This window comes from Artemia franciscana, chromosome 1, assembly GCF_032884065.1.
Source record: "Artemia franciscana chromosome 1, ASM3288406v1, whole genome shotgun sequence".
Classification (NCBI taxonomy): Eukaryota; Metazoa; Arthropoda; class Branchiopoda; order Anostraca; family Artemiidae; genus Artemia; species Artemia franciscana.
Window position 1 is genome coordinate 59,996,150 of NC_088863.1, and position 25,923 is coordinate 60,022,072.

Below are 25,923 nucleotides of genomic sequence, written 5' to 3' on the forward strand. Positions count from 1 at the left end.
ATAAAAATCTTGGTCTAATTTAGGGACGAAAGTAGGGACGTAAAGCCCTGGGGGGGGGGGGGGGTGAGGTCATTTTCCAAGTCAAGTGAAAATGACCAAGTGAAAAATGAGCCATATAGTACCATAAAGGCAAGATATACTCATGAAAACTGATCTGTTTCCGTGGATGCTTGAATTAAGTAGGCCTATCTCAGTTTTGACAAGATTACATTAAATTTCAGCTAGGGGAAAAACCGGAGTTGGGGCGTAGTTGCCTCCTGCCCTATAAAAAATTAAGCCTCTGGATGAGAGGGGAGTAAATGGTGTCCAAAATCGAAAGCATCCTTCCTTGTGTATTCGCCTGACCATAAAATGTCAAGATTCAATCAAAGTTTTTGGTGGTAAAAAAGTTAAAACTTGCAACTTTAGTTTGGCTCCTCATCACCTAGTCAATAGCCTTTGATCTAAGCAAGCTTAAATAATAATCGCAGCTCAAAGGAATACTTTACGTTGATTTATTCTAAGGACCATGATAATTGACGATTGAATTTTGTACAATGGACAGTGTAATAACTCGCTATTTCTTGTTTTTGTAAATTTTTTGTGAGAAAATTCATGAAGAAATATTTAGCTGTTACATAAATAAAAGGGATCTTGAAGTTAATGGGATCTAAAATAATGAAATGTTATTTGAAATTAACGAGATAATGATGATTAATTTCATAAAATTAATGAGATTAATGAAACTAATAAGAAAAATCCAATGTTTGGATATTGAATATATTAGAGGTTTGATCTACAAACAGAAATTTTCATTTGTATTCAAAATTCCAAATAAAACCACAAAAATCCATGTTAAACTTATTCTTTAAAGGAGAAAGTCACAGTGCCAGCTTTATCGTCATCTTCATCATCGTATACTTCATCATATTCATCTGACCATGACTCGGTCTCTTTTTCAACAACGGGAACACCAGGCCCAAAGCTGATTCGAGCCATAGCTTGCTGCATCATCAATTCCTATAAGGTATAAGTATATATACATATGTAATGTAAATTTTGTAGATATTGTTCTTTTTTGTATACCTTAACTCGGCAGAATGATCTGTTAGAGAACCCATCTGTTAGAAATTTTTATTTAAATCAGCTAAGAACGAGGGCAAGGACAATTATGGAAATATCACAATATTTTTCTTTTGTCTGCTGTTCTAATACAACGACTAAAATAAAAAAAATGAAACTATCAAGCATATAGCCTACAAGTAAAAAACTAATAATCCATCCATACTGGCTTTCCATTATTTTATATGACGAAATAATCCAAATAAGGGGCTATGGATAATTCATAGCACGCCCCCCCCCGAAATAAATTCCTGTGTAGGTACCTCGTGAGATAAAGTAAGTTTTCGTTTCAATTTTCGAATATAATATGAAGACAAAAACATGGATAAGGACAAAAAAACAATTATAGAAGCATAGCAGCTCCTAATTCTACTATGAAACCTCACTGCCAATAAGAATTTTGAACATTCAGAAGCTTCAAAGTTTGGAATGACATTTACTTCTATCAATGGCAGTTAAAATGATATAACTTATTTTGGCAATTTGTTGAAAATGAACTATTTTTTGTTACGCTTGATAAGTTTTTGTGGATATGGAGTAGCAACAGCGTATGATCTATGTCCTGGTTAGATAGCCAATCAAGGTCACGTTGGACGTACTGTATTGGTGTGAAAAGTAGGTCATGGGAAAATACTTGCTATAGATTGTGCTTGAAATATAAGCACCACCTCATGGAAAAAAGAAAAAGGAAATTAAATAAACAGTTCAGCAGTTTCAGATTATGTTTTAGGAATAAACTGAAGCTCAACACTCCATTCAACACTAATGGAAGCTCAACCCTAAGGTAAATTTTATCCATTTGGAAAGCAAAATTGATTAATACGTGGACTTATTAATGTAGACACCAACTTGAGTGAGACTGTCCAAGCTAAGTGACCCTTGAAGTTTTTGAGTTGCAGAGTCATCTTACGTTTAACTCGAATGGGCTAAAAACCTCCGTAAACACTGACTCTTAACACATTAAGACTCGATTAAATTGACATGGATGAGGTTAGCCTGCCAGCCTCTTGTATAAGACTTTGGTACTTATTTTCCTTAGAGATTTCTTTTAGTGTGCTGAAGGTGCGATCTACTGAGGAGATTTGGAAGTTTCTATAAGTTTTCTTCTTACAAAACATTAATGTAGTCAATATGAAACTCTAGTCTAATTTTTTTGTAGACATCTACAAATCCAATGGGAGTGCCAGTTGTTGAAGTGCTTCTCCAAACTGAAATGTCAGCGAATAATCATTCGAGGCGTGGATAAAAAATGTCGTTGTTTAATCATAGTTGCTATTACAAAAAAGGACATATATCCATTTTTTTTGTTTGAAACTGGATTTAGTGTCATATGTGATAAGCTTCATCAATTTGATGAATTTCTCGTATTTTAACCGATTAATCTCATTCCATTACACAATGAAACTAGATCTATGTTGCTTCTAATTCTTCGAAAGTAAACCATAACACGGTCTTTGAACACAGTCTCAAAAACTTTTCAAATATTTCAAATACGTGAAATATGTTTCCACTGACAGTTAAATTTTTTCTCCATTACCTGACACCTAATCAATGTTTTTATTTTTAAATCAACCATGTATACAGGCTAATGCTGGATTATTGTGTTGCGAGAGCAACACTTTGGTTTTGTCGTGTTTCTTTTTTCCTAGCACTCCAATTTCTGCTTATTCCTAGAAAGTGGTAAGGGTTTAACCCCTGCGGTTTTAATGGAAAGTGTACACTCAGGCCGGATTGATGAATATGACTTTGCATTTTGGGAAGATTCGTAGAACTCTTGCCTTTGGCCAAAAAGGATGGTTTTTGCTTGTCCTTGAGCCAGAGCCTATAGTGTGTGAAGTGAAGTGGAGTTTTGTAGCGTGTGTCAGAGAGAACTATCTGAAGTTAGGCAGTCAAGCTTTCGTTTCATCAAACCATGTTTCTACTTTCAAGTGGAAAGCTCTGTTCTAGCAGGCAAGCAGGCAGGCACCAGCTTCAAATTGAAGATAGACTAAAATCTATAAGTGTTAAATATATGATACCGTTCCTCTTCCTCAGTCGGTAGAGGAATAAAGTGTGAGCATAGAACACGAAGAAAATTCAATAATGAATGTAACTGAAAAAATCACAAACTTTGACAGTAGATGGATAGCTTTTGGATCTGCTTGGAGATATTCCAGTTTTTGTCTCAGAATTTTTCTATTAATCTTACTAAAAAGGTGTTTTGGCAATGGGGCATTTGCCATGGGGACCGTAACTCATAGTGAACACATTCAATTTTAGTCTAACCTCCATTTGAAACTGGTGCCTTCTCGCTTGTCTTCTTGTATGGAGGCTCTTACTCAAAAGCAAAAACTTGGCACGAAGACATTAAGGCTTGGTAGAACAACTCAAAATGACATTTCTACTTCAGCTCCCACAGTGGCTCAAAGCTGCTCTTTTGATCCCAGCTTTCCAAAATGTAGTGTCACGTCCAATAATCCAGCCTGAGGTCCCCTCTATCCGTAATAGCTGAAGAGGTTATTCTTTTCTTACTTTCTTGGAATAAATAGAAACTAAGCAACATAGGAGATAGACAGAAAAACAGGCGGGAAACACAAAGGTGTTGCTTTAGTAGCAAACACAAGCAAATAATATTGATACTTTCCCAAATTTGGTTAATTTCTCACAAAATCAGGATGATCAAAAATATGTGATAGAAAAAGAGCTCGCTTAACCGGCGTTCTATGAAACGCATTCATGTTCCTTTAATTAAAATACCGTATTCTATCCCTGCAATTGAATTTCCCAGTTTGAAAGAAACTAAAATTAGGGAACTTGAGAATACCACAATGCTATTACCCTTTTTTCAGCTTACTTGACCTGCACTAACAGCAACCTCCATCCCGCTTTCTAAGGCTATAATGAGAGAAAGGTTGAGATAGCTAGGACACGTTCTGTGGATGAAGCATCACTCGCTGCCAAAGATTGTCCTTTTCGGCCAACCGTCTAGGGTTAAACGGATAGCAGGTTGTCCTCGGTTGGGTCGGGAAGATATCGAAAGGAAAGATTTAAGGGAAACGGAAGCTTCCTAGGAGGATGTAAAGAGGGAGGCTTTTATTAGGATGGTATGGACGAGGAGCGTGCGTAGCTGTGTTGGCCTCAGGTGGCTTGCTGCTGCGGCAAGTTGTTAGTAGTAGTAGTATTAACAGTGAAAAATCAGCAATGCTTATAAAAAAAAATATAGAATAGCCTATGGACGAACCTTGTACTTTTGTTGCTGAGATTTTTCAAGAATGAGAGCCTCTTCTAATGACAGTGCCACGCCACCTGAAGAGTACTTGGAGAAAGTCGGAGGAGAGATCGCGCTTTCATCTTCTCTCCAGCTTGGTTTTGACTTCTCAGTATCAGACTCGTTTTGTGGAACATATGCAGATTTGAGGTTTCTGGAAGAAATTTGGAGAGTTTAGTACAAAAACTGACACAAATTCTAATTATTTACAGTATATTCAAATGTGTAACGGAATCAAGTATTTTCCTACCAGAAAAAAAAAAAAATGAGTTTTAGGTTGAAAATAAAACCACACAAATTTATCTATTTGTATCTCATCAACTAAAATTTAAAATCAAATTGTTTCAGAACTTTTATACCAGTTTCTTTGTATTTGTATCTTGTAAATCACATGATTATACAAATCACATCCTTCAGTTCATAGATCTTGCGCAGGGTTGCCACCCGGTGAAAAAACATTAGATTTTAGTAATTATTTAGTGATTTTCTTCAGTAATCTAGTAATTTATGTTCTGATTTAGTATTTTTGTTTTGTTTAGGCAATATAAATAATCACTGAAAAAGTGATACATCACTAGGGGGAGGCGACCCTGATTTTGCACTATCACAATTAATTAGTCTTTCGTTGCAATCTAGAAGGATAGAGACAATGTATTCGTTCATTCATTGTACATTCATTGGTTCATGAGGCGTTAATTAAAGTGCATTCATTTAACTTATTCGCTAATGACCGAGAGAGATTTATTTTTCCTTCAGAAATTTTTCAAAGAAAATGAGCCATAAAAAATCTAGACAAAATAAGAAAAAAAAAGAATCATAACAAATGCAACTTAATATGCACAAAAAAACAAAAACATCCAGTAAATCTAGTAAAACATTTGAAATAAAATCAAATAAATTACATTTTAGGAGAATACCACTACTACTAAGTACTAACAGCTAACTGCAGCACCAAGACATCTCAGGTCAACACAGCTGCGCACGATCTTCTTCCACCCACATCTCTTCAGAACTTACTCCTTTACAACCCCCCCAAGAAGTTTTTTATTTCCTTTAAATTCATTCCTACGACATCTTCCCACTCCATTTGGAGACAACCTGCTTTGACCATATATAAAATAGCCGAAAATGACGATCTTTGGCAATATGTCATCTTTCATGCGCAGAAAGTGTCCAAGCCATTTGAGCCATTCTGTCATTAGAGTCCTAGAAAGTGGAGTGCAGCCATGTTTTTTGTAGAGCTTAGTATTTGGAAAAGGACAATTCAAATGGGTACCCAAAATTACCCGTACACAATTAATCTGGAAAACATCCAATAAATCTTCCTCTTTCTTCCAAAGTACCCACGTTTCTGAACCTTACATCACCATTTTTATCGCTTTAGCTTCCAATATTCAAATCTAGGTTTGGGAACTTATTTTAATATTCTTTCCAAATCGTTCCCAATCGTGAAAGAACATTCTTGGCCTTGGTTATTCTACTTCTTCACATCTGCCATCTTTACTAATAATACTACCCTGGTTAGTGAACCTATCCAATTGCTTTGAATCTCTTTATAAAGACTAACACACAACAATCATAGTTCCGATCAACCAACTACAAAATTAATTTTGCCTTTCAATTTCTGCAGTAGAAGGATCAGCTACTCCAAATTTTACTGTTATAAAAATGCTGCTAGATATCTTTCTCTACTTCAATATAGCATTTTCACAAAAGTAAAAAGCAAAATATATTGCCTAATCAGTGCTTTCACTTTCATCTGTGAAAACGACTTTGGATTGCTGAAGAACTAAACAGAATTTCAATGAATATAACAAGATATTCGTAGGTTGGGAAGTCAAAGGCACTTTTTAGCTAAAAGGAAATATGTAGACCTAACATTTTGCGTGATTTCCAACATGACTTAACAAAGATTTTTGTAATCGCAAGATAATCCCAGAGATATACCTGCAAAAAGGGAGGAAAGGGATTTTTCTCTTGGGAAATTCATAAAATGGGAGGAAACTCTTATTTTTTTTTCGTGACTCTCAACAGTGTCTTGAACAATAACATTTTATGCTATGTTCAATGAATTTTTCAGAATTTTCGTACAAGAGACTGGATTCCACTGTAAAATCAAGAATATAAAATATGACAACCCCAATAAATTATCCACAAGGAAGACACATCCTCTAAAGCTTTCATCGCCGTTTAATAGCCTAAGAGATACAACGATGCAAGGAGCAAAAAGTATATTTGACAACTACCAGTCATAGATTCAATTTTCGCAGATAAGCCTTGCCAGGGCGTTATCAATCTGAATTTGAATTATCGGAACAGAAACTAGCACAGTAGGTTTTAGGGTTACTTCGATTTTCTTTCAGATTACACTACCTTGTTAAGCTTCAGAAATATACGATTAGACGTTCTACTGAAACATACTATGAGGTTAAGGACATAATCTACTACGAAACATCTACTCTACTAAAGCCCATTTATACAAAAGGTCTTCTTCCGATTAGATCTACAAAAATCGACCTTTCCACTGCCTTTTCATCATTATCACACACCTTGAAAGCACACACAAAAAAGCATTATAATGTTTAGGTGGAGACTCAAAATAAAAATTTAGTTTTTCTGTTTAGCTGAATTTTCCTTATTTTTATTACAAACAATTCAAAGGAAACGTAAGAATATCATTGGCCGAATATCAGCGGAATGAATGGCCGAATATTCGTCTGCCAATAAAGAAGGAAAGAAGATTAGTCCACGAGACCATACACTGAGTGACGCGTAATAATTAAGGTGACATAAAGGTCAAGTCTGAAATTAATGTTCTCGTTTCCGGAAGAAAAATACGATGAAATTTTCCTCCGTGAAGTAAACAGCATCGTACAAAGAGACTGGGTGTTAAAATCTTTTTCTATATTCTCGTTAACAGAACCCTACCAAATATAACTAATAATACCCTTCTATAGCCCCTAGTTTCAGATTTATTCTGTTCATTGCTCTAAAGTGTATCCCAATTGACAGAAAGACTTCCTTGAATTAAAGACCTCTGGTTGAAGCTTTACAATTGTTTTATCAAGCGGATAGAGCTTTCTAGCAAATCAAGTATTTCTGTTTATGTTTGTGGATGGTCAATAGCCAATGATTTCCTTGGAGAAGGAAGAATGGAAGATAATATGACTAAAAAAAGCCTTATTCTTTCGTTAAATTTACAGTTATAACTTAAAAAAGTGAAATGCTGAACTGCCCCTTACTTTGACATATTAAGAAAATTTTAGAGTCCAGTTATTAATATGCCCCCAAATTTCAATCAATATCAGGTAGAGTGAAGCCTACTGTATCTTACAAGTCTTGAACTTAACAATTTTACTTTCAATAAATAGCTATATTGCTTCAACCCAGTCTCGATTTAATACTAAACATTGTCGATATGGATTTTTTTTTTTCAGGGAAAGGAGAATTTTGTTTCAGAATCAATATTGACGCTTAAAGAGGAATTCTCTGACAATAGCTGGCTGCTCAAAAGGATTTTCAAGCGAACCTATACACAAACCCTTATTGAATCTGGCAAACAAATAATACAAGATAGCAAAATAACAAAGCGAGATATCAAAATAGCTCAAATCTCTCTTAGACTGTAAAGGTTTGTGACATCTTCTTTCCATATTTTGTGCGCACGTAAATGCGCATTAAATTTGTTTTTGTCAGTCGGAATTGACGGAGCACAATCAGGTAAAACAAGTCTATTCTTGATAATAACTGCAGTGGTGTGAATAGGTAAAAACCATTGTATTTCAGAGCCCAACTCAGTGTTTTAGACCCAAAGTACATACAAAGGTACAATTAAACAAAAAGAATAATTGTAACGATTACAATTTCTTTCCATCCTTAATCATCTAGACAAACTTTAAATAATCATAACTTTTCAAGAAGAAAAAAAAAACAGAAAAAACAAGGAAGGAGTTGAGATCAGTGCACAGGGGTACCAACAGTATGATCAAGTGAGAAGGTGGCTCATTAGTTTGTTTATTTCGAGTTAGATTAGAGAGGGGAAGTGTCGGAAAAAAATGTTGACTTTGAAAGGGTAGATTGGTAGACTAATATTAACATAGTACTCGGATAGTACTATGTTCCTTAACTGAGTCAAATTAAATGCTACAGTAGAAATATATTCTGTGGAGATCAATCCGGAGAGTGGGCATAACAACCAGCTTCCTTGAGCCTATCTGCGGTCTTAAAATGATTTGTTTTCAAACAGTTTTTATCGAAAATTACCTGTGGGGATGAAACTTCTTTCTTAATTTTTGTTTCTCTAAGGCATCAGCTCTTTTCTTCAATTCAATGATCTTCGCTTCGTAAGTCTTCAAACTCATATTTTCAAGTCGTGCAACTTCTTCTTTGGAAATCAAAGGCTTCTCTTCTCTTGTTGTGAAAAAAAACAAAAAACATATTGATTATAAATCTAGGATACCCAATGATCAGAATTAAGTGATATGTTTCGACTAGTTTCTAGGGTAGACAGGATACAAACAAAATTGGAGCTACATAAACAATTTAAAACAAGTTACAAATTCAAAACGCTGCATATGCATACATACTTTGACAAATATAAGAGAGAAGATTATGCTATTTTTATGGATTCTTCATATTGGTTGAGTGGTTGGCACGATAGAATTGCCATCCTTCGTCCATAAGGGAAGAAGTTCGAGTCTTGGTGTCACTGGCTATCTGATTTGGAATATGGGTTAGCAGTGTCATTCTTTAAGCTCAGTCAGGATCGACCCAGCTCCAAATATGTGCCTAAAGAAATCTGGAAGAAAAACAGAGGAAGCATCGGATGACTTCCCCCAATCACGCATAACACTCGTGACTGAGAGCAGAGAATGAGGCACTACGCGGGTCACTTTCTGAATGCAAAAAAGTTAAGCATTTTTTCATCTTTTTGAAGTGTTTGATGTTTATACAAAAAGGCTGTAGAAGCATGAGTCACAACACTTTTGGGAAGTTTATTCTACATTGTTATGATGAAGAGAGTCACAAAAGGTAAGAGTTCATTTGTTATGGGAGACAAATCTCCAAGTAGATTTATTTTCCAGCGTACAAACATTATTAAATTTTCTTCAAAGATTTGGATGATATAAAGATAAACATAATGTAAAACAAATCAATAAAACAATCATAATAAAACTGGTAAGAACACCTGAACCTTAGGTCAACGAGGGACTAGATACCCTTTTTCATCAGGAGTTTCCAACTTTAAAAAGAACCATAATCGAGCTTCAAAAGTCCACAATTATATGTTCTATTGAAACATTTCATGAGGTTAAGGACATAAAATTCTATCAAACGTATATTCTACTAAACACCCTTTATACGAAAGATTTTCTGTCAATTAGATCCACAGATACAGGACTTGTCAATGTCTATAAATTATCATCACACGCAAACGCACAAAAGCATTGTAATGTGTTATAGAGACTTGATATAAGATTCTTGTTCGTCCATTCGTCTGGATCACAGTCAAAAGACTCTGCATATATATACATACTTGAAACGTAGGAGAGAGAAAGGAGAAATTTTGTGCAAGTTTTTTTTACGTCTCATTCGTACTAGCCAAGTGGCTGGTACGCTGGACTTGTAATCCTGTGGTGTAAGCCCTAGTTGTAGTTGATTATATTTGTTGGAGTATGGTTCAGCGGTATGACTACGCTATCTCAGCCAGAGTCAGCTCGACTCTGTTTGTCGACAGTTTTGAGATTGTTATTTTTTTTTATGCTTCATGCTTATTCAAATATGTTATGTTTAAGCCTGTTCAAAAAGGCTCTAGAAGTATTATTTACTAGACTATTTGGAAGTTTAATTTGTATTATTTACATACGCAGGAAATAATTATCCCAAAGATGAAGATCAATGACAAAGAGAGAAAAAGAGGTTATTTGTCATGAGAGGTATTTTTTCTGACAGATTTGTCCTAGTATGCAGTTTTTTTTAATTTTCTTAAACGATTAAAACGATATTTAGACAAAAATATAGTGTCAACCAAGTCAATAATAAACATAATAAAATAGGCACAAATACTGGAGCCATAGGATGTGGAAAAACTAGGTACCACTTTATACTAGCAATTTTCGACTTTGAAAAATATTAAAAGCTTAAACAACTTTAAGCAAGTGATATAAAACAAAATTTGACTTGTATAAGACGAAACAACCGTGCTGATCAGACTAATATAAAATAATTTTTTTTCAAACAGTTCGTGGTAACGAACTGTAGTACGGAGCGACCCGGCTCAATAGTAACCAAAACTCTATAAAACGAAATTTTGATACCAATAGCTACATCAAAAGAATCACATTTTCATGCTGATTTTAAATATATAAGTTTCATCAAGTTTAGTCTTACCCATCAAAAGTTACGAGCCTGAGAAAATCTGCCCTATTTTAGAAAATAGGGTGAAACACCCCCTAAAAGTCATAGAATCTTAATGAAAATCATACCATCAGATTCAGCGTATCAGAGAACCCTTTTGTACAAGTTCCAAGATCCTATCTACAAAAATGTGGAATTTGTATTTTTTGCCAGAAGACAAATCACGGATGCGTGTTTATTTGTTTTTTTTTTTTCTTTTTCCCAGGGGTGATCGTATCGACCCAGTGGTCCTAGAATTTTGCGAGAGGGCTCATTCGAACGGAAATGAAAAGTTCTAGTGCCCTTTTCAAGTGACCAAAAAAATCGGAGGACACCTAGGCCCCTCCCACGCTCATTTTTTTTCTGAGATAGCCATTTTATTCAGCATAGTCGAAAAACCTTATAACTATGTCTTTGGGGACGACTTACTCCCCCACAGTCCCCGTGGGAGGGGCTGCAAGTTGCAAATTTTGACCAGTGTTTGCATATATTAATGGTTATTGGGAAATGTAGAGACGTTTTCAGGGTTTTTTTTTGGTTGGGAGGGGGGGGGGGTGAGAAGAGGGGGCTATGTGGGGGAAATTTTCCATGGAGGAATTTTTCAGGTGGGAAGATTTCCATAAAGGGGGCGCAGCATTTTCTAGCTTTATTTAAAAAATAATGAGGAAATAAATATGAAAAAGTTTTTTTCAACTGGAAGTATGGAGTAGCATTAAAACTTAAAACGAACAGAAAATATTACGCATATAAGGGGTTCACCTCCTCCTAATACCTCACTCTTTAAGCCAAAGGATTTTTAGTAATTTCAACTATTTATTCTACGGCCTTTGTGATTCAGGGGACAAAATTTAAGTTTTAATGCAAAGAGTTATTGACGAGGTATTGACGAGTGGGCGAACCTTCTCATATACGTAATAAAAACATACGAACATAGAAGTTTGTTACGTAAGCTAATTTGTAAGTTACGTATATCTTTTACTAATGAAAACGTTCGTAAAAACTAAAAGTTCTAGTTGCCTTTTTAAGCATCCACAAAACTGGAGAGCAACTGGGCTTCCTTCCCCTCCTTTTTTTCGTAAAATCATTCGATCAAAACTATGGGAAAGCCATTTATCCAAATAAATAAATATGCAAATTTCACTTTAATTATTCATCTGCGGAGAGCCGAAATCAAAATATGGATTAACTAAAAAACGTTCAGAAATTAAATAAAATAACAAGTTTTTTTAACTGAAAGTAAGGAGCGACATTAAAACTTAAAACGAACAGAAATTACCGCGTATATGAAAGGGGCTGCTCCTTCTTCAACGCCCTGCTCTTTACGCTAAAGTTTTTACTGTTTTCAAAAAGTAGAGTTGAGAGAAAGAGCCAAACTTTAGCGTAAAGAGCAGGGCGTTGAAGAAGGAGCAGCCCCTTTCATATACGGGGTAATTTCTGTTCGTTTTAAGTTTTAATGTCGCTCCTTACTTTCAGTTAAAAAAACTTGTTTTTTTATTTAATCTTCAGAAGAAATACAGTTGCAAGTAAAATTTCAAGGATCTGAGAGGAAGAAGAAATCAATACCAAAATCCCCTCTTCCTGCATAGGAATTTTCCACTTAATGTAGCTGCTGCCCCAGGTGATGTAGCAAAACTTCCTAAACCAAATCCAGTTTTTTTTTTCCGTGGTGAGCTCTTTTCCATAGGCAGGTGCTACTTTAACCAGTAAATGTAAATTTGCAGCATAATCATTTTTGTCTTACAGAAAAAATATGTTAGGTCTTTTCAGTGGTAAGCTGGGGTAGAGGTAGCTTATCAAAACAGTTGTATCCCGAAATGTCAAATATACATGCCATTAACTCTTTTCCTAGCGTAATCGTTTTAGCAAGCAATTGCCACACTGTTGTCCTGTATTGATGCAGAAACTATCATGCCATCTACATTACTTTGTTAATTTTAGTGAGCCCAGAAACCAGCAATAGTAGTCAATCTAGATTATTTTTAGGGGTTACCTCAAACAAATTGCAAAAGTTTTGATTTTGGTATCATTTGAACCGGAAAAATATTTTCTACAGGATGTTTGAAATCAGCCAAAATCGGTCGAGGCCAAATTGACTGTTTTTCGTCTTTTCTTCTAAAATCACGATTCACGATTTTTTAAAAACGACTTAATTTGCTAGTATAATAAGTCGGTAATAGGTAAATCCTGTACGTAGATCGCAAATATGCACCTTTTTTTGAACACTCAAGTTAAAAAATCCAAACCCACCCATAAATGAAGCATCGATCTAGGTTTGAAAACAACATTACACGAAGTTGAATCCCTACAGAAAAAAATTGGAATGCTAATGCAGAGAAAAAGTTGTGTCCACGTCAATTTATTCTTCACATTAAATGTGATCACACCAAATTTTTATTATCCAATAAGCAGCTACTCACAACTAGGTAAATTTTTTATTTTAATTTGAAAAATAAATCACTGGTAATTTGAAATTGCAAAAGGATTAGAAATTCATCACATTTCTTTAATTAATTGCATGTCTTCTTCATGTTCAATTTGGACCTGAGCATTAGAGCAACTAGTTCCTTTTGCAAGATTTACAAACAATCTTCCATGCGAAGTCATTTCGAAAACAGCTATACCAGTCAATATCACAAGATCACTTACAACAATACTTCACGACGGTGAGAATTTTCTTTGGTCCCATTGGAAGATCCATGAGGATAGGGCAGAATATACGATTCTAGACTTTCCATCCCAAATTCTCAGGATTAAGGGTAGTGCTCTGAAGACTAATTCAATCTTGTACTTGAAGAAAGGGTCGCAAACAGTGAAACAGTGCTGCTGAAGTAAGAGGTAGATCTTAAGGATGGACGAAATTTGTAGACGTTGCTACTTTCTACTGAAGACTCGATATCGGACACTTGTGTGCAAACACAACTGGCCCCGGTCAATCAGGGCCAGATGTATTAGGAATGAAAATTTGTAGGTTCAAAAGGGGTATCATTGGGTACATTTGAATATAACTATGCCGTTGCTATAAAGGATTTTGCCTTGTGAGTCTTCAAGACCCATTTTAATCATAAAGACAAAAGCCAGATGGCTATTTTATATGCTTTGCTCCTGCTCATGGAAGAACGACAGTCAGGCGTAAAATCGATGAGACATGCTTTGTAGGCAGCCCGCCCAGAAATGCATCAAATTCCAATACCAACTAGCAATCGGCATTCCTTTTGTTAGACACCTTCACACTTCTTGGTACTGAAATTATCAGGCTGCTGTCCCTACTTCAGCTCCAAAGAGGGCCGACCCAGGTAACCAGGAACCGACTATAGTTTTACCGCATGTATTGAACTATCAAGAACATAAAAGACAATTCAGCTTACTCTAATAAGTACGGCTGATTTTTAAAATCATGGTAGATACACTCATTGGTTTTGGATAAGACGGTATACAGTCAAAGAAAAAGCTTGGGTTACTGGGATTAAGCAGATAAAAAAGGAACAAAGTGGAAAGCCAGTTAAGAGCAGCACGAAAAATCGAACTGCTTTCTTTCTTTTACTGTAGTATTCATTTTCTTTCCTTTTTGAGGATAGATTTGTTTCGACTATTCTATGTTTCATGTATATTTTCACAACTAGTATTTTGCTTAAAGACCAGAATTGAGAAAGTTTCAGTTCATTGTTGCATTGCAGATTAATTCTAGCTAGCCCCCTTCCACTTCATTTCTCCACTATCGTTGCTGACTAAATAGAGTTCATCATTGATGGAAAGGCAAATTTTCAATATGCAAATTAAAAAAAATTGATCCTAAAACTATGGAAGATGACCATTTCCTCATTTTATAAATGAGAGAAGAACCCGAAAGAGTGAACCATTTTGATGAAAATTATACCAGTCACTGAGTAACAATAGTAAAAGACCACTTAGAGGTCTTTCGGCAATCAGAAGCTTTGCTGAAGGTCCATTGCTTGTATGGTATATTACACAAATATTCTCGAAGCCAGGATAATGTGTAGGGTAAAAAACAGATACAAGCCGATGCCTTTTTTCAGCAAGATAATGAGTTAAAGATTTCTATGAATATAGATTTTGCTTGAAGTAGTCTTGTTGAAAAAAATTAAATCAGTGATATGTTGTTTCTATGATACGAATTTACTCGGTTTTCGAAATGGAGTAGTTTAAACTCTATGTTAAAGGTTTTACATTACTTCATGTCAATTAGCCGCCTCAGAATCTGTGTTGTTAGGCATTTCGGTCCAATTTTGGCAGAAACTGACAATTTACATAAAAAAAAACGGCTGAAATAAGTTACTGAAAAAGATGACTATTGTGTTTTTGTTAATGCTTAACTGAGCCTACTTCTGTTGTTCTACAAGAATTGTTTCGATACAATCACCCATAGGAAAAAAACACGCACAATTGCTACCCATGGAAAGATGTAATTTTCATCGTGGGTAAAGTTGGGGAGACAATGGTAATTTCAATTAAGTAATTTTTATTTCAATTTATTTCAATCCTCTTTGAGGTCTTTCGAGCATTTGTTTTTTTTATAAATTCTGAAAAATTCTTACTCGTAAGAAAATATTTCGGTTGAATCAGAATGAAAATTGCTATTTTTAAAATAGTTTAACCAGAGAAGCTTTTCACTGGACCAGTTTGATTTTGATCCTTTGATTTTAAATTAGAATTAAGTAGTTATGGGCATCAAGCCATGGCTAATTGTAGAAAAAGCCAAGACAGATAGTCCAAGTGAGTGAGAGGCAAATCTGTCATAAGCCCTTTTCAGGATTGTATAAAAATAATTTAAGTTCATTTGTTGATAGATAAGACTATCTATCGTACGTCCATACGTCATTCCTAGGGCAGAACTAAGATAGATAGTCATAGATCTAAGGGATGAAAGATTGGATTAATTTTGGGCTGACGCGTGATGGACAATGTCCACCTTTATTTAATTAAACCTTTGTTTAATTTTGTTTTATTTATGGACCGTAGATCACCTTTTCAAAGGCCATAACTACTATTCCAGCCCTGATTTGCCACAAAGGATGAAGTCCTATTCTAATTTACAAATGCGCGGATTAGTCCAAACTAATCTGCTCCTTTCATCTATGGTCAATAGATTTTAAGATAATAAACTACCTCTTTTGCTTAATAATCTTTTGTGGTATTGCAGTTGATGCTAGTATTCCAATAGCATTTTTTTCATCAGTGTCTGAATCGTCGTCTGAATCTAACATCGTTTGTGATATATTTCTTCCTTTCCATTCAACAGATTGTACTTCTTCTTCAAGAGTAGTTCTGGGACCAATCGTCAGTTTTTCAAGTAGAGAGCCAACTGTTGAATCAACTGTTCCGTTTTTCTTCCCTATTAGTTCCGTGATTCTCTTCACGGACTCCCTCACTTTCTCTCCTTTATCAGGTAAAGAATTCACAAGTGTCCTATAAAAATGATATTTTTCAGACTGTGTAAATTAAAGCTGAATAGAAATTAATTTAAAAAAAAATTCCACAAAAGAAGTTTTTCAAAGAAAAGTACAAAGCTACATTAAACTAAAAATGAGCAGAAATGAAGTCAATTAATACTTTCAAGCGTAAAATTAGGCTACCATAAATAATCATCAACAAATAAATGAAACATAAAACGAGCATAAATTACAATAAACTTCCGATTCAAACTCAAAACGAGGCAAAATTAAGAGGAGTAGACTAGGGCTTACTTCGACAGTGCCTTCAAACACCAGAACTTAATCTGAAGGTTCATAGTATCAAAAGAAAAGTTTCACAATATGTTTTAAGGGAGTGTCGAACATATTTAAACCACACTATATGCATGCTGGCAGTCAAGGTGGCGCGACAGTAACATCTCTGAAACCACTCATGGCAGAGCTGTTCCTAGGATTGGTGGCACCCGAGGAAAAACTAATTACACCACTCCCCTCCTGACTCAAAAATAAGCAAAACAACTGAATCAAAGTGAGAAATTTGATCAAAATGGGCAGTCTCTTTGCCACGGTGCCCAGGAGAGCTTTCCCCAGTCGCCCCTCCCCCTTTTAAACAGTTCTGGCCGATGGTATTATATTGACATTTTCACAGTGTGTTGAAAAGTGATCAGAAGGTAACCAGGCCATGCGCCCTTTTTAGCCCCCCACCCAAAAAAACACGAGAAAAATCTTGAAACAGCTATTTTGTTCAAAATAATCTAAAGGTATTTTGAACAAAATAGCTGTTTCAAGATGCCCCTGAGGATGTCTTGAACCCCCCCCCCCAGCCCATGGGGTAAGAGCTATAAATTTATGCAAGAGGCCCATTGTTTCATGGTGCTAGGTGTCCCTCCTAGGAAAATTCTCCAGTATATAAAATTGAGCAGCCGCAGAGAAAGTATAAAATAGATGCCTCGAAATGTCGATCAGATGTCCTAAGGGGTAAGCAATGACCAGACTGTCAGTTAAAAAAAAAAAAAAAAAAAAAAAAAAACAGCTAGCCGCTTTCAGTAAGATAATAATAATAATAATGATAAAAAAAATTAGTGGAATCAAACAGTTCATCACATTTTCTGAGCAAAAATATGAATGAAAGATGAACCCAGATCAGTAGGCAACGATAACAAAGCGTAGCGTTAATAAAGGGATCATAAGGCTTAAATATTATCTTTTATTAGTATTTTACAAGAGGCACTTCATTTAGAAGGGATGGTTGTTTAAATTTCAGAGGGGGCTCATTCGATTGGATATAGGAAATTCTAGTGCTCCTTTTAGGAGTCAAAAGTGATTGGAAAGCAGGCAGTCACCTCATTTGTATAAATTTTAGATGGTGCTCATTTGATTGGATATCAGAAGTTGTAGTGCTCTTTTGTAAGTCAACAGTGATTGGAGGGCAACTTGCCCCCCTCAGAAAAGCCCCTTTCCCCTCAAATGCATCTGATCAAAAATTTTGAGACATCTATTTTGTTCCAGATATTCCAAAAGCCAAATAAACATGCCTCCAGGGCTGACAGGCCTCCCACAGCCCCCGGGACAAAGGGCTGTAAGTTACCTAAGTTATCAATTGTTATAAAATATAGTTTTTACAAAAGGGCTGTCGTATGAGCTTTCAAGAGGCTCATTCAACAGGGAATCAAAAAGTTCTACTGCTTCCCATAAGGGTCAAAAGTGATATGAGGGCAGCAAGGCCTCATGTGCCTTTTCCCAAATGCATCCGATCCAAATTTTGATATTGCCATTTTGCTCAAAATAGTCTAAAGGTCAACCAACTATGCCTCCGGAATTGCCCACCCACCAAACCTTCCCAAATGCATCCGATTGAAATTTTGAGATAACCATTCAGTTCAAAATAGGTCTAAGATCAAATAGCTATGCTTCCGGGGTTAACAAAACCCCGGGACAAGGGCTGTACGTTATGTAAGTTGCCAACTGCTGAAATATATGGTTTCTATGGAAAAAATGTCACATGGACTTTGGAGGGGGTTCATTTTTCTGAAAATCAAAAGTTATAGAGCCCCTATGAAGGGTTGAAAAAGATTAGCGAAAGAGAAAAGAGATAGAGAAAGCTGAAAAAGAGGGTAACCGGCCCCCACACCTTTTTACCCGTAAATGCATCCGATCAAAATTTTGAGATTGACTTTGAGTTCGGAATTGTCCAAAAGTCAAACAACTATGCCTCCACGATTGACACCCTTTCCCCCAGGTCCTGGAGCAAGGGCTGTAAGCTATACGAGTTGCCCATCGTCAACACATAAGCTTTTGGAATAGGAGTCGTATAAACATTGGAAGAGGTTCATTCGATTGGAAATAGAAAGCTCTATTGCCCGTTTGAAAATTCAAAAGTGACTGGAGGATTACCATCTCCCACTCCCTTTTCGCCCCACATAAATCTGATGAAAGTTTTGAGATAACCATTTTATTCAAAATAGTCCAAAGATCCAATAGTTCAAAGGTTTTTATGAAAGGACTGGCCACAAGAACTTTAGAGGAAATCAAAAGTTCTAGCGTCCCTTTTAAAAGTCAAGTGTTGGAAGGGCAACCGGCCACGCTCGCACAATAGTTCAAAGGTTTTTATGAAAGGACTGGTCACATGAACTTTAGAGGGGCTAATTCAACAAGAAATTAAAAATTCTAGTACCCTTTTAAGGGATCAAAAGTGATCAGAGGACAGAGTATCCCCAAATGAATCTGATCAAAATTTTTATATTTCTATTTTATTCAAAATAGTCCAAATTTCAAATGAATATACCACCAGGTTAACAAGCCCCTCCCCCAGCCCAAGGACAGGGGCTGTAAGTAACACATTTTGCCCAACGTTAACACATGAAGTTTTGATGGAAGGGACAGTCGTATAAAATTAAGGGGCTCATTCGATTGGAAATCAAAAGTTCTAGCGCCCTTTTTCACAAGTCAAGTGTTGGAAGGGCAGCCGGCCACGCTCGCACAATAGTTCAAAGGTTTTTATGAAAGGACTGGTCACATGAACTTTAGAGGGGCTAATTCAACAAGAAATTAAAAATTCTAGTACCCTTTTAAGGGATCAAAAGTGATCAGAGGACAGAGTATCCCCAAATGAATCTGATCAAAATTTTTATATTTCTATTTTATTCAAAATAGTCCAAATTTCAAATGACTATACCACCAGGTTAACGAGCCCCTCCCCCAGCCCAAGGACAGGGGCTGTAAGTAACACATTTTGCCCAACGTTAACACATGAAGTTTTGATGGAAGGGACAGTCGTATAAAATTAAGGGGCTCATTCGATTGGAAATCAAAAGTTCTAGCGCCCTTTTTCACAAGTCAAGTGTTGGAAGGGCAGCCGGCCACGCTCGCACAATAGTTCAAAGGTTTTTATGAAAGGACTGGCCACATGAACTTTAGAGGGGCTAATTCAACTAGATATTAAAAATTCTAGTACCCTTTTAAGGGGTCAAAAGTGATCAGAGGACAGAGGTCCCCAAATGTATCCGATCAAAATTTTTAGATTTCTATTTTATTCAAAATAGTCCAAATTTCAAATGACTATACCACCAGGTTCACAAGCCCCTTCCCCAGCTCTAGGACAGGGGCTGTAAGTTACACATTTTGCCCAACGTTAACACATGAAGTTTTGATAGAAGGGGCAGTCGTATAAACTTAAGGGGTTCATTCGATTGGAAATCAAAAGTTCTAGCGCCCTTTTTAAAAGTCAAGTGTTGGAAGGGCAGCCGGCCACGCACGCCATTTTCCCCCAACAAATACAACCAATCAATATTTCGTGATAGTCAGTTTGTTCAAAATAGTACAGAGGTAAAGTAGCTATGCCTTCGGGGTTGAAAACTTCCACCCCTGGAGATGGTCTGTAATTCATACAAGTTGCCCATTGTTAACATATAAGGTATTAAGTAAGGATTGATCATACAAACTTTGGAGGCGGCTCATTCGATTACAAATCGAAAGTTCTAGTGCCGTTACTAAGAGTAAAAAAATATCAGAGGGTAACCAGCCCCAAGCATATTGGTTGGGCCTTTTGAATTATGATGAAGCAAATAGCTATTAACAGATTTTCTTTGGAGGACTTTGGGGAAAAAGAGGAACGGGAAGAGGGCTAGTTGTCCTCCAATCTCTTTGGTCACTTAAACTTTTGACTTTATTCGAATGATCCCTCTCCTAATCTTCGATGATTCTTGGTTCGATACGATCATCACCCAAGTTTGTCCGTAAGACGGACCCACGATATCTCAACATCAGCTACAAGCATTAAGCTAAAACTTTCAGGCCGAGTTGAACTAAACCAAAAGACACTATTTGCATCCACGGTTCTCAAAAGAGTGCATCTGCGACAATTCAGGAACGGTAAAGGGAATTAAAGGAAACGGCAATAATCGACTAATATTTTTGTATTCAAATATCGCAACATGGTGCAGGCCAAAATGAATTCAACCCTACAGCAGTCGATATTTCTAATCCATTTACTTAATAAAATTCCCCATACACATTTAGCTGGAGTTCTTTAGAACAACTAGCATTAATGTTGGTTGCAAAAAAAAATTTCAAATATATAAAAATCTCACCATCTATAAACTTTTACCGGGATAGTTAAGAAAAAGGCTTTAAAAGTAATGTTTTGTAATCGTTCTAATTATTAACAATCACAAAACAAAAACCACATACTTTTGAGCACATTTTGGACTTCAAATTGCTTCAAGAGAACTTTTGCTTTGTCAGCTCTGGCAGAAATGGTATCTGTGCAAATACCAAGAACAGTTAACTGTATTGCGTAGGAACTGCCAGAGCTGGTTGTTGGGGTTGTTGAACTAAATAATAATCATAGTAAAAAAAAAAAAACAATATATACATCAAAGGTTGTCAATAGAATGTATTTGCGATACCTGAGGAACGGCTAAGGGTATTAAATTGAATTTTTCAGGGTATGTAGAACTAAATCAAAAGAAACTATATCCATCCAGGTTAACAACAGAGTGCATCTGCAGTGACTGAGGAATGTCTAACGATAATGAGCTGAAATTTTCAGGACATGAGGAAGGGGATGTAGACACACTATTTGCATCCAGGGTTCTGAAAAAGTGTATCTGCAATATCACAGGGTGGGCTAAGGCAATTAAATTGAAACTTTAAAGACATATTGAGGGGGTTTTCGATTAATATCTGTTTATGTTGAACATTGCAACAGGATCAAGACAAAAATGACTTCAGCCCAAAAGAAACCTAAAGCATATGTGTATTTTGAACCCATATACAAGCAACATTCCTCACACCAATTCATACAAATTTCTTAAGTACTGCGACTACGAATACTTAAAGAGTACGACTGAAACTACTACTAATACGATTTTGACTGTGACTACTACTCTTCCTACTACTATAACTGCTCCTATTACCACTAATATTGAACTAAATAAAAAGAATTTTAATGTTTCCAGGTTGCCTAAAGGGCATGTTTGCTGTATCTAATGAGTGGCTAATGTTTTTAAGCGGAAAAGTTCAGAATTATTGAGGAGGATGTTAAACTAAATCAAAGGACTATGTGCACCCAGGCGCTCAAAAGGGAGGGTTCGTAATATCTCAGGAAATATCAAGGGTATTTTGTTAAAACTTTCGTATAATGTTGAGAGAAGGGCATTGTAGCGAACCAGGAGACACTATGTGCATCAAGGTCGATAAAAGAGTGTGTATATAATGATCTTAGGAGCGGCTACGGGTGTTATGTTGAAACTTTCAGGGATACTAAGGAGCTAAGGATCTTCAATTTAATCAAAAGATAATATATGCATTCAGGTTGTGAAAACAGCATATCTTCGATATCCCAATAACAATCAAGAATTGATAAGTCTAAACTTTCAGAGAATGTTGAGCTTAAAGGAGTCTATGGACACTCCGGCTGTCGAAAGGACGTGTCTGTAATATGTCAGAGAAGGCTAAGACCATTATTCTGAGACTTTCAGGAAATGCCAAAATAGGATGTTGAACTAAATCAAAACACGACATGGATCCAGGTTTTAAAAATAGCATGCCTGAAACATCTCAAAAGCAGTTGGGAGCATTGAGTTGACTTTCTCGGAATGTTGATGGGGGGGGGGGGGTTGAATTTAATCAATACACTATGTGTATCCCTATTGTCAATAAGTAGTGTTGGTGACATGGATACTACGGTAATTTCATTAGCATAACCGGTTACTATTACTTCTACAAGGCCGATGACACCATAAATAGCATACTTAGATGAATTTAAAATTATATCACGTTCCACATAAGAGGGACGACCGCAATTAAAGTTGAAAAGCCAGTTTTTTCGGTATATAAGCTTGGTCTCACGGATAAAGCTTATTAGTATTCACACAACACTGACGGACTTAAGATAATGCTTTATCTGTAAATACTTTTCGAATTCAATATCAAATAGATTTATAACGTATTTAACTTTTGTAGTTTTATCGTTTAAGAAATATCTGATTTTTCATAAATCGAAATATCAATCCACTATCCTTACTTCATACTTCAAAAGACATATGTAAACTGATGTCTTCGTGTTTAGCGTTGAACTGTAAGGCCCTTAACTTATGATCCCATCAGAAGGGACAAATTTTAAATTGACGCTCAACATGGAGACGGATAAAATTGCCGTGTTATGAGAGAACGATATAATTTAACGACGTTATTTCAAAAGTGAAATACTATTAAAGTTGATTTATATACTTTTAATATCTTGATTGGAAGTTTTTCTTAAGGAAATTCCAAGTCTCATTGTAATCGGACTGTCCTTTGCATAAGTTTTAAGAACTTCCATGACTATACCTTTTAATAATATTATAACAGGGCCCATGACAGCACCCATGAGTGTGCCCCTCCCGGTCCGACTTCCAAGGGTCCCCAATGCCCCTACCCCAAATTTTTAGGCTGTAGGCCTAATGGAATTTTATAGAATTCCTAGAACTTATTTTTTATCTTATTTTATAAACCCTGGCGTACATTAATACACGGATTGAATTCCTACGAAGCAGGCGCATACTCATGTGCAAAAGCAGCATTATACAGTTGAAAATCAAACTAAGCTAATGCAAATACTGTTATATATGTTCCACCATTCCACTCTATTCAAAGCTCCTAGCGTCTTCAAATGTTTTCTTATCTTATCTTCTTTTCGATCAGAACCGGGTGGATTGTCAAGTGAGTAAGTTCGGAAATCCTACTGTATACATTGTGTATATCGTACTTTTTTTCTATAGCCTAGAAAATTGGCTATTAGCCTTTATTACTTCTCATAAAATACTATTGGATAATTTACTAAGCAAAAAACGTGATATGTCTTAGTCAAGTCGTTAGTATGCCGAACTCAAAAGCGAATGATAACTGGTTTGAGTCTTGCTGGGTCCTACCGTTTTGTTTTGGGTGATGGATTTGTGCTATGTTCTTGTAAGGTAATCCAAACTGTCCACCTACTTTCAAATGAATAGAGTATCTAGGGGGGAAACGTCAAATGAATAGGGTATCTAGGGGGGAAACGTACCAAGTGGTAGTGGAAGATTTTATTGGCTTAGGTCGAGAGAAATGAAACGATTATTTTTACTCGTTTTAACTCAATTTTATTATCTACGTTCTAGGACACCTTTGATATAAAAACAGCACCCCCAGCAAAGCGAAATAAAACAACTAGTGATGTGGAGATATCAATGAATTTAGATTATGCATTAAATGAGGAATTAGAGGTTACAAGTCTTACACAATTGGAAGCACAAGAAGGAGCCCAAGCTTGTTTAAATTCTCATCGATATACTTTTCATATTTATGAATTTTCCATAGTCATTTAATTCTAATGTTATTAATAAATTGTTACATTTTTTCAATGGTTTTCAATTAAAATAACCTTGAATATATAATGTTAAAAAGTGGGATGTGGATTGCTTTTGGCCCTCCTTCGCTCTCATAGATACACCGATTAAAATTACATTCCATTTCAAATAAAGTGGCTTACCAAATATTAATAGTCAATATTGCTATATCATTGGTGTATATATTGTTTTGAAATCAAACGATTTGTTGCATTAAGACCACTGCAATATGGCCCCTTAATTGATATGTGGTCACCTTCATACCTACGTTGATATATGCAGTCGCATTCGTAACTATATTGATAGAAATGGCAACTCCCATACCTACATCGGTAGAATAATATCACAGCATACATACGTCGCCCTCTAAGGGGTCTTAATACATCTAACCGTCCATAAAAAAAGCATTGCATGTATGTGTTAATAAGGTAACTCCCATACCTACGTAGGTAAAAAGGTGTACATCATACACACATCCCCACCCCTTTTTTGGACTTAGAAGTTCTGAATAAGTGCTATGTTAACAAAAAACATAATGAAGTATTCAATAGAATGGATTCAAAGCATTCATTTTTATTTCTATTTTGATGTTCTAAATGTCGTTATTTCAATACAAATATTTTAAGCATTATTTTGTTGTGGTTCCATTATTTTTAGGGTATGCTAGCAGCTCAAACGTTTAGAATGTTTATTAAAAAGTCGGAGGTGCAAGGAAAGGAATTTTCAGAGACATAGGCACTACTGGCGGGCTCATGGGGGGGGGGGTTTATTTGAATCTGAGAAAGGTTAACATTATTTTTAGGGTATGCTAGCAGCTCAAACGTTTGGAATGTTTATTAAAAAGTCGGAGGTGCAAGAAAAGGAATTTTCAGAGACATAGACACTACTAGCGGGCTCGTGGGGGTATATTAGAATCTGAGATAGGTTAACATTATGTTTAGGGTATGCTAGCAACTCAAACCTTCAGAATGTTTATTAAAAAGTCGGAGGTGTAAGAAAAGGAACTTTCAGAGACATAAACACTACTAGCGGCTTCGTGGGGGTATATTAGAATCTGAGTTACGTTAACATTATTTTTACGGTATGCTAGCAACTCAAAGGTTTAGAATGTTTATTAAAAAGATGGAGGCGCAAGAAAAGGAATTTTCAGAGACATAGACTCTTCTAGTGGGCTCGTGGGGGTATATTCAAATCTGAGATAGGTTAACTGGGCCTTTACCAAAGTTACAAACACACATTCAGACACACAAACACGTAGACAGGCGCAGAGAGAGAGAGAGAGAGAGAGAGAGAGAGAGAGAGAGAGAGAGAGAGAGAGAGAGAGAGAGAGAGAGAGAGAGAGAGAGTCATCTTTTTAACGATTGCTACTGAGGTGGCAACCAGTTGAACCGGAGAAGAAACCTGCGCTTCACATATCACGTCCAAACCGAGGCAATAGAACTTGGAATGGAAACACCTACCCTCCCCTGAGAATTTTAAGGGCTTAGTCTCTCTCCCAGCGCAAAACCATGGCATGGGTATTTCGGAATAGGCATGGTGTTTTTTCTGTTGGCTTCATGGAACGAAGAACAACTATCAACGCGGAAGCATACTGCATAACCCTCAGAAAGCTCCACAGAACGGAAAAAAAAAGAACAGCTAGGTATGCTGACAAAGGAAACTGTCCTTCGTGACAATGCAAGAACTCACACAGCTGGTCAGACCCGCAATTTGTTGGACAGTTTTGGCTAAGAAGTTTTACTACACCCACAATACAGTCCTGATCTTGCACCGAGTGATTACCATCCGATTCTCTACCTCAGGCAGCACTTCAGCGGCAACCATTACAATGATAGTATTGACGTAAAAACTGAAGTGAATTCCTGGTTACCGGGACAGGCGGCAA

General features: G+C 36.2%; 1 protein-coding gene across 1 annotated transcript in view; it reads right to left on the reverse strand.

Moving 5' to 3' along the window:
• Positions 1-745: 745 nt before the first annotated feature.
• Positions 746-25,923, reverse strand: part of LOC136032263 (uncharacterized) — a 46,976-nt gene continuing 21,798 nt past the window's right edge. The window contains exons 2-5 of the mRNA XM_065712524.1: positions 15,869-16,168; positions 8,612-8,758; positions 4,322-4,502; positions 746-999 (exon numbers count right to left, since the gene is read on the reverse strand). Coding sequence (XP_065568596.1) covers positions 841-999; positions 4,322-4,502; positions 8,612-8,758; positions 15,869-16,168 — 787 coding nt within the window. The 3' untranslated portion in view covers positions 746-840. The remainder of the gene's footprint in view (positions 1,000-4,321; positions 4,503-8,611; positions 8,759-15,868; positions 16,169-25,923) is intronic.